At 35.4% G+C, this 10,354-nt stretch overlaps 1 protein-coding gene across 1 annotated transcript; it reads right to left on the reverse strand.

Moving 5' to 3' along the window:
• Nucleotides 1–1,786: 1,786 nt before the first annotated feature.
• On the reverse strand, nucleotides 1,787–6,527 carry LOC136274878 (uncharacterized). The gene is made up of 2 exons (XM_066082673.1): nucleotides 5,617–6,527; nucleotides 1,787–3,409 (listed from the first exon to the last, which is right to left on the reverse strand). The coding sequence occupies exons 1-2, from the start codon at nucleotides 6,221–6,223 to the stop codon at nucleotides 2,340–2,342; spliced, it is 1,677 nt and encodes a 558-aa protein (XP_065938745.1). The 5' UTR covers nucleotides 6,224–6,527; the 3' UTR covers nucleotides 1,787–2,339.
• Nucleotides 6,528–10,354: the final 3,827 nt, after the last annotated feature.

The following is a 10,354-nucleotide window of genomic DNA, read 5'->3' on the forward strand; positions in this document are numbered from 1 at the left end:
AACTGAGCTATGACGATACACATCTGAATCGATTGATACAAACAGTTTAACAAAACATTTAAATCGCCATCTTGTGACGTAGTGTCTTAAAAAGTATACAGCTCTGTGTACAATCTCTCACCAGAGGGCGTATTACGCTGTGCTTCAACACCTCTGTTATCGTCTAAATTACAAGAATCTTGTAAAAACTAAAGTATTTTATTTTATTCACTAACTCTGTAAATTTTGAAAAGTAAAAATAAGAATGTAGATTTGATGAACATTTTTTGCATCTTAAACGTGGTATATATTTATCAAACCTCAAAAAATTAATGGACTATTTTGTTTTGATTCGGTATTTACTTTCACTTTCACTTCAAAACATGGAGGCAAAGTTAAAAGACATAGTTGCTGCATACGATCCCGATATTAAGCTACGAAAAGAACAAGAACAGGCTCTATTGTTTTTAATGAAACAAAAAGGTGATTTGTTGGTTAACTTACCCGTGGGTTTTGGAAAAAGCCTAATATACCATCTTTTACCGCAGGCCCTAGCAACCCACAGAATATCCCCCGTTGTGATAGTAGTGTCCCCTTTAAATATTATTCATAAAGACCAGATGGAAGACTTGAAAAAACATGGCATTTCTGCATGTAGACTAAACATCTGTTCGAAAGTTGAGGAGACTACGGATGATGAAGATATGGGATCATTTGAATTGGACTCGACGGGGGTTGATCTAGATAATGTTATACATGGCCGATATTCCGTATTATTGTGTCACCCAGAGGCCCTTCTTAACACTAAGAAAGGGTACTCTCTGTTAATCGATCCTGCTTTTAAGAAAAACGTAGTTGGCGTTGTCATAGATGAATGCCACATAATAGAAAAATGGTATGCAATTCATTTCACAATAAATACATGTAATGTACAGTACCGATTAGACCCAACCTAACAGAAAATAAACCCAAACTAAACCCTGGGTTTACTTCGGGTTTACTAGAGTGGACCCAGAGTAAACCCAGAGTGGACACAGAGAGTAAACCCAGTCAGAAGTATACCCCTGAAAGCAGACGCTAACTGTGTATTCGGAATATACAGAGGGTAGGAATTGCAGGCAGTAAGATGGTAAGATAAAATACTTGTCTGTTTCACACTTCAGTGCATACAGTTGACCTCAAAAGCAATTTCAAAGTAAACCCAAAGTAAACCCCGAGTGGACCCAAATTTTCAAAAAAGTAAACCCCAAGTAAACCAAAAAAGTAAACCCGGGGTTTAGTTGGGGTTTACTCTGGTGTTAGGTTTGGTCTGATCGGTACTGTAGCTGTCATGACAATTTTAATTATCTAAATAGACTTTTCATTATTATCTATGTTTTGGATTCTGTTGTTATTTAATGTACAACTCACCATCATCTTATTAATCTAACAATATTAACAGTCTTCTAATTGTATTTAAAATACTATTGTTTGTTTCACAATTAAGGGGAGATGAATTCAGAACTGCATTTAAGAGGTTAGGAACCCTCAAAGTCTTCTTCCCTGATGTTCCTTTTGTTGCCCTTAGTGGTACTCTCACTAGAGAACAAAAGATTACTATTCCAAAACATCTGTGTTTAGTGAAACATGAAATAATAGAAACAACACCAGATAGACCAAATATATTTCTTGAGAAAAAGCAAAAACAGTCTGGTATAGATGTTCTTAGTCAGTACGAGCAGATAATATATCAAGTATGTGATGAGCTGTACAAGAAGCGAGAGTTGTATCCTGTGACATTACTTTTTATTCCAATATTCTATTTATATAAATATATAACAAGATTAAAATAGTTTACCAACAATTTATTGAACCATTCCATATTGGACACTGGGGACTACTAACTGTTTACAGCTAAGATTAACAGATGTAAGTAAATGACAAATACTGTCCGAAGGAAAAAACACACCCTGTAATCGGGTAACATAACTTCCAACAAAATACATGGATACTTAAATGACAAAATTAACCCTCTAAAGAGAGTTAAAATTACGTACAAATTATCCCCTTAGAAAAACATGGGGGAAATTGGTGAAAATTCAAAAATTTAAACAACAAGAATTTTGAATTTGAACCAAGAATGCCAAATACAAGAGTTGGAAGTTAAAACAAAAACTGTAAACGATTGTAGCCCCCAAGTTTGTGTAAGGATAAAATTAAATTGCCACCACCTTAAAAAATTACAAAATGTTATTGTAATATTTTGTGCAATATAATAAATTGAACACTAATGACTAAATACAATCAAAAACGATGAAATGAACTACCATAGATATGAAAGTGTTGACAAATATTTACAAACGAATTCAATGACATAACTATTAGAAATAGGTAGATGCCAATTGTTTTTGGGCTTGTTGAATCACATTTGATGATTTGTGAATATATGTTGTATAACAATTTGAAGACCATCTCCCTAATGTTTTAATAACATGATCTTCGATACGTGCTTCTTGAGCTGTAGTAGCTGCTCCGATTCTGAATGAATGACCATTATAATTTTCAGGATTGTAACCTAACTTACTCAGAAGGAGTTTTAACTTGTCTACAAAATAAGACCTGGTCAAGACAGAACCTTCTTTGGTAACGAAAAAAGGATTTGGTACACATGAAAATGTTCTAACTTTTAAATCTGAATATTTGTGTATGGCATTAACTGGACACACATTTGTATTTGTCTTGAATAACTGAATTTGTACACCTTTTCTGAAAGGATCAGTTTTTGATTGTTTTAAATTTATAACGACATAATTCTCAAAACACATAACATCTTGTGTCGAAAGGCAATCATTGACATTCGTTTCACTTAAGACAGTGAACTCTCCACATCTTAAAAAACCAAAGAAAGCAGCAGTGCATGCTGCTTCTAACAAAGAACTAGTAAACATATCGAATATACCCGAATGAAGCAAATGACAAATTTTACAAAGAATAGAACTTGTTATAGGCAATCTTGTACGCTTAACATGTGAACTAGCTTGTTTTTTCTTGACACCATTTAAAATTGTTTGCAAACATGGTGAAGGTTGACCTGACATGTTTTCTAAAGGATTGAATCCTTTCATTTTTAAGTAAAAAAATCTTATACCACTAAGATATAGCTTGATTGTAGAATATGACAAATGAAGGTTTTCATCACAATGTGCAACATAATAGATCAACATCTGTTCAGAAATGGGGGGTAAACAATCATTAGAATGTTTTTGAATTCCTCTAAGTAACATGAATTTAATATAGGAATCTAGTCCTGTACGGTATTGCGCTCTGGTTTTACTGGAAATGGAATGATCCCAGAGACTGCTCACGACACTGTCCAGATCACTTCCTTCAAAGGTGGACATGGGGTACTGAGATTGTCTGCATCTGGAGCCAGTTGACGAAATCTGTCCATCTGAAATCGAGATAAACTGTCAGCTATTTCATTCTGAACACCAGGTATATAAGTACTATACACCGCAAAGTTATTATGTGCCGCACACATAGTAAGTCTTCTCATAAATTTCATGATGGTAGGTTCTTTGGATCTGCCTTTTGAAATGATATGAACAACCGCTTGATTATCACAGTAAAACACTATTCTTTTTCCACACCAGCGATCACCCCAAAGAATACATGCGACGACAATGGGATATAATTCTAACAAGGCCATAGATAATTTAGAATCCACTACTGATGGTAAGTCTTCAGGCCATTTGCTGTTGAACCAATGACCTTGGAAATATCCTCCGAAGCCTAAAGTGGAGGAAGCATCTGTAAACAGCTCCATATCATAGGCGTTTACTTTGAAATTATCATAAAACATTGAAATTCCATTCCAATTTTTTAAAAACGTTAACCACATATGCAAGTCCGCTTTACACTCCTGGTTAAGGTAAACATGGTGATAACTTTCTTTAACGGAAGACATTAATTTGTACAAGTAGGAAACAAATGAACGTCCAGGGAGAATAACTCTTGAAGCAAAATTGAGATGCCCTAATAATTGTTCGAGGTCCTTGCGCGTACAACTTTTTTGAGACAAAATCTGTAGAATAAACTGGGAAATTCTGTCAATTTTCTCACGTGGTAACCTAGCTTGCATTTTATCAGTGTCTAGGATAATGCCCAAGTATTCTAATTCACAAGTAGGTCCAATAGTCTTTTTCTCAGATAAGGGTAATCTCAGTCGATGAAAAATGGTACACAAGAGTGCCATAGTTCTATCACCACAAGCGTCTGGTTTATCTATAGTCAAAAAATCATCTAATAAATGAAAAATGGCATCTACACCATAATTGTTTTTGGCAATCCAACAAATAGCCGTAGATAAGTTGTCAAATAATTTTGGACTTGATCTGCATCCAAAAGGTAAACGAACATAATAAAAATAAGAATTTCTCCACTTGAAACAGAACAGATGATATTGTGATGGTACAATTGGAATTTGTTTGAAAGCGTCAGTCATGTCAGTTTTACACAGAATGCTTCCTACTCCATAGTCTTGAATCTTTTCTATTGCATCATCTATCCTGACATAACTTAATGAACATAGATCTTTGTTGATGAGTTCATTGATGCTGGGTTCTGCATTATTATGAGGAGAAGATAAATCGAAAATTAATCGTTTCTTGCCGGAATATTTGTGTGTTGCTATTCCTAAAGGACTGACTCTGTAATTTTCAAATGGCGGAGAGGGATATGGTCCTTTAACGTAACCTCTTTGAATTTCAGTATAGAGAAGTTCATCGACCACCAGTGGATTTTTTCTGGCTGATAAGGCGTTTTTACATTCATAAGAATTAATACTTTCGTAAGTCACAAGGGTATCAAATCCGAACTCTAAGCTTGAACACAAGTAATTTACGAAGTTTCTATCAGGATGTTCTGCCAATTCGAGATGAAGTCTGTCTATATTAATATTAGTCAAAGGGCCTAGTCACTTTTGAGATGGTGATGGATTTGAAGCGACTTTAGTTTTTGCGTCAGTCTTCGTTTGATTGCATTCAATCTTGGGATGGTTTGACTTGCAAGATTTACATATGTGTAAATATTTGCAATATGGTTTTGAGCAACCTTTAGAAGTATTAAAATTGTTACAGATTTGTTTTCCATCATGAAATTTGACGTCACGCCCGTGCATGTCAACGGCCTGTCGAGATGAACGATTTGCCATGGAAGGTCTACTGTTTAGATTTTTCCGAAAATATTTCTGTGCACACATGGACGAACTGTGAATATTGGATCCACAAAAATCACAAGATTTAACAGGGGAACCAGCACAGATTAGCATACGGAGCTCATTGTCTCCCTTAGACCAGTCAACTTTGATATTTCGTTGTAGAAGTAAAGCGGCACATTTGTTAGAGAAAACCTGATGATATTCATAAAAACGTTCGGGCCAGATGTTGGCAGTTTCGATGATATGAGACAAGTATGCGTCTAATTCATCCATTCTGTTGGGATATGCATTGCACATAATACGTTTGTACCGTCCAAATGCAATTATGAATTCGTCTAAAGTCAAATTTCTCACGAGACGTTCGTCATTCTCTCTGATTTTCTTATGAGATGGCGTAGTATAGTTGGGTATGAGTAAGACGTTTAAATTCACGTCCTTACCTGCTATGATGTCTGCCCGTATATCAGGCGAAACAAGATCCACTTCTGACAACTGAGACGCAGGAGTTCCAGCTCCGGGACTGACCATAGCTGTGCTGAGGTTGAACTGGTTGACGTCTGTTTTATTAACAGATTGCCCCAACGTGGTCAAAGCTTGTTGACACAGTTGCAACGTGGAAACGAGGACATTGTCGGCCATTGTTGTTGACATGGGCGATACTAATGTTTGAGCAAAACCGGACTGCCTTAAATTTTCCGGACTGGCTCCGGGCATTTGAACGAGCGAACCGCTTGAGTAAGGCAAATTCGAAGATCCAGCTGCATTACTGACAGGCAAGTCTGTACTTTGGACGGCCCTGACTGGAGGCACTGTAGTAGAATCGGAAGGTGTGGCCGTGGTACCCTCTCGGACGCTAACACCATTGTCTACATTGTCTAAATAAATTCTTTTTAACACGCTATGAGATAATTGTGCATTGATAACTATTCCCATATCTGCCAATTTCTTCTTTAAAACTGTAACTGTCCAGTTAGAAGGATTGTCAGATTCCTCTACAGGAGGCATAACGTTAGAAGAATTGGCGCGTGATCTCCGACCCGAAGCCATTGTTCAAAGTTCACAGTTCGAATAAAATAAATTAAAAGGAATAATCATCCCAATGAAACACTAACACAAATAAATAATCCATGTTCCAGGAAAGCGATAATTCACAAAAAGAGTAGATAAATAAGTCCATGGAAGAGGATGGCTTGAGATTAGATGAATTATCAAACAAAACAACAATGGCTACTGACGCTGAAAATTACACTGAAAACGAGGCTTGTCTAAAAATAACTTATAAACATAGGGTGTCCCAAGGGAAGATTGAAAGAGTTTAATATATATATAAACAATGATTATTACATAATCAACTATATGAGTGAAGCACTGAGATATATTAATAGCATATTTGGCATTCAAAATATTTACAGTTCCATATACAGTGCCTTATGTACTGGACAGGATAATGAAGTCATTGATGCAACAATTAATGAATTAAAAAAAGAAAACCCGAGAATTCGTTTGGTGCTAACCACCTCTATATCGGGCATGGGTTTTGACCCCAGTAATGTTACCCAAGTTATCCATGCCTGTCCTCCAAGAGATTTATCTCAGTATTTTCACATTTATTCCTTATTTTTTGTCGTCAAAGGAAGTTAGGGGGGGGGGGGTTAAAGAGGTGACGATTTGCTCGTCTTCATTTTTTTCTCAGATGCATTTCACAGTAGGTCCGCATTAACTATGTTTATTTTTGCAATTCAAATATATTTTTTTAAATTTGATGAGTAAAAATCAATCCAGTCCAGGGAAGTGGTAGGTGGAGCGGGGAGTGGTGAACTCCAACCCTCAAGCAACACCTGTAGACAGGGGAACTTTAGTTAGAACACAAATTTGATGTCATTCCTTTGTTGCAGCAGACTAATTTTAGTGAGCTTCTTAAAATAAGACCGTGACTCGTGGTTACAGTACTGATATCCTTCAAAATCAGACTGTCTCAGGTAAATCAACAATGAAATTCAATAGCAGTGTTTTAAGTACGATGTATGCCGAAAACAGCTCTGTATGAAAAAAAATATCACACAGTTCTCATCACTAACGGGCTCGAAAATGTCAGATATTTTTTATACAAACCTGTTTTGGCATGCATCCATTACGGAAACCAGTTACATCTAATGTAATTCATTATCAAATCATTTTACCATTATATTAAAGTATCAGTGAAAAGTCTATGGGTTGGTGGCTGGGGGGAGGGGGGGGGCAAAACTACATCTTTCTACAGGCTACACCTACGTATACAGAGTAAAAAGGTGAAGTACTTTGTTATTTTAATGAGGAGGATTTTGTGTTACATTTAATTTATCCTTAGGGGGACCACAGGTCACCTTATGTCTATATAACGTATATCATATATCTTTCAAATAACAGTCTATGTTGAAATTTTTATCCTCTATAGTGTATTTCCAATACTTAGAGGGTTATTCTTAAAAAAAAAAAAATACATTTCTGCCTGTTGTATATCATTTCTAAAGGCTAAGTAGTGGTACTAGTTCTTCTACTTTCACTTTGCGGTTGTAATGCACTACATTTTGTAGCGGAGTGCACAGAATTGGTAGTTGTGAATAAGCAGGTGACCTGGGGTCCTAGTTGAGCGTACGTTTTATCCTCCTGCGTGAAAGAAACGAACAGTACCGTTCTCAAATCGAACCGTACCCTTCAAAAAAACGAAACGTGCAGTTCAAAAGACGAACATGACCGTGCAAAAAGAGTGAAATGAAAATTCATGCCAGGCCCGATCTAACACGACAAAAAACGCGCACATGTACAGTACCGAGCAATAAGCGTGCAACTTCCATCTACTGCTTGATTGGAATCAAGTTAAGTCGTACCCAACCCGACTCGCACCCAAACCAACTCGTACCCAAATATTTGAGTACGACTTCACTAGTCAACTCGTACCCACGGGAAAAATATATTTATACTAGGAAAATAAAATACAATAGTTTTCATTCATAGGTTATGTTTTTTATTTATGTTTTATTTAACTTTAAATTAACTTTGCCTGTTGCCTAATCCATTTGATTACTCAAAAAAATATGTTTTAATTATAAAACAATATCTAATATAGTGATTTACTTACCATTTTCTTGCAGGAAACACCTCTCTCTCGAACCATGTTGATCTTCCAAAAGTGATGAAAATGTGTGTTTCTTCTTAATTATGAGCAGCATGTTTATTTTGTGCTGACAAACTCATTGGTTGATCGGTTGAACGGAATCACATAAAGCAATTAATTTTAATTTTGATTGATGATAGTTAACCTGCTCATAATCATTCTTTGATCCGTCCGCATTCAAGTACAGAACTATAGTATACCAGATTTTTATAACAAATTCTTTTAGATTTGTTATACAATTCGCATATTAATGTTATCGATAATATACAAAACATAACAACATACGAATAAAAGCCATTCATTTTATTTTCCTAGTATAAGTATATTTTTCCCCGTGGGTACGAGTTGACTAGTGAAGTCGTACTCAAATATTTGATTTACTACTGTTACTCGATGAAGATAGGCCTTTTTGCTGACAGATAATTTTAATATTATGCTTGGTTTTTGATAATGAATTAAAGAATGTATTCCTTAATTTTGCGGTGTTTTACATGTTAAATATAAACAACATTAATCAATTAGGCTTGATATTGGAATTTTAGGACCAGACTCTCTAAGCCATACCTGATCGTTGCAACCTAAAAATATTTAACAAGATACTTGTATTATAATGTTTCGTATTTTGGCGGTACAGTAAGCCTCATTAGGGGTAAAAATTACGTGTTTCTATTGTAAGCGAGATTTTATCAAAAAATCTCCTGTATGTTTGTTTCTGATATATGCAATGACAGGTTCCGGGTCATATAGCATTTTGCAAGTTGAGTCGGTTTTCAAGATGAGCCACTTCTTCAATATACGTTTTTTTTATCCTTTGGACGCGGGGGTTGAATTTTGTATCTTTTCAATTTTATTATGATGCAACCATAAGGTGTGATTAAAAGGTTCTAATCTTTCAATATCAAGTATGGTTGATTGTCGTTGTTCAATTTTATCATCCGTGTCCTGTATACAATCTCTAGGTGAGTAATTTAGTAAACGAAATGTATTATGCATATCAAAACAATTACTATAGAATGATGTTCCATAAATAAATGTCAACTTACACCCCGCCAATCGGACATATAGAATGACCGTCACTATACAAGAACATAATTCAATCAATTACCAGTAAGTGGTACATGATTCTAACATGAACATATGTTGCTGTTTTACATTTAAAACTTCTGCAAAATCACATGCACACAATGAAGAGCTGACACGTGTCCATCAAAGGATAAATATTTCTTGGTCATTTAAAGCTATGGATTGATTGTTATACCCCCGATCCGAAGGAGAGGGGGTATACTGTTTTACCCTTGTGTGTGTGTCTGTCTGTCCGTTCGTTACAAAAATTTCTGTCGCATTTATCTCAGCAACTATTTATTGCAGATGCTTGAAATTTTTACACAGTGTTTGTTAAGGCATGCCATACCGTGGGATATATTTTTGTACCAATCGGACGTCAACTTCCTGTTAAATGACGACTTTTTTTATTTTTTAACCACAATTTTCAAACAAATTTTTGTCAAAGATTTCTCAGCAACTGTTTATCGCAGATGCTTGAAATTTTTACACAGTATTTGTATAGGCATGCCATATCGTGGGATGTATTTTTGTATCAATCGGACGTCAACTTCCTGTTAAATGATGACTGTTTATTTTTAACCAAAATTTTCAATTAATTTTTTGTCAAAGAATTCTCAGCAAATGTTTATTGCAGATGCTTGAATTTTTTACACAGTATTTGTATAGGCATGCTTTTTCGTGGGATGTATTTTTGTACCAATCAGACGTCAACTTCCTGTTAAATGAGTACTTCGTTTTTTTTAGCCAAAATTTTCAAAACAAATTTCCATCAAAGAACCTCAGCAACTGTTTATTTTTACACAGTGTTTGTTAAGGCATGCCATATCGTGGGATATATTTTTGAACCATTTGGACGTCAACTTCCTGTTAAATGAGTACCAGCACTTTGTTTATTATAGCCAAAATTTTCAAACAAATTATCGCCAAAGATTTCTCAGCAGCGATTTATCGCAGATGCT

Source organism: Magallana gigas, chromosome 4 (assembly GCF_963853765.1).
Source record: "Magallana gigas chromosome 4, xbMagGiga1.1, whole genome shotgun sequence".
Lineage (NCBI taxonomy): Eukaryota > Metazoa > Mollusca > Bivalvia > Ostreida > Ostreidae > Magallana > Magallana gigas.

Bases quoted from the DNA above. Each gene is read 5' to 3' on its own strand.
- LOC136274878 (XM_066082673.1), bottom strand. From the start codon at position 6,223: ATGGCTTCGGGTCGGAGATCACGCGCCAATTCTTCTAACGTTATGCCT. The intron at 3,410-5,616 runs GTAAGGACGTGA...TCTCGATTTCAG, and splicing joins ACGGGCAGACATCATAGCAG to ATGGACAGATTTCGTCAACT.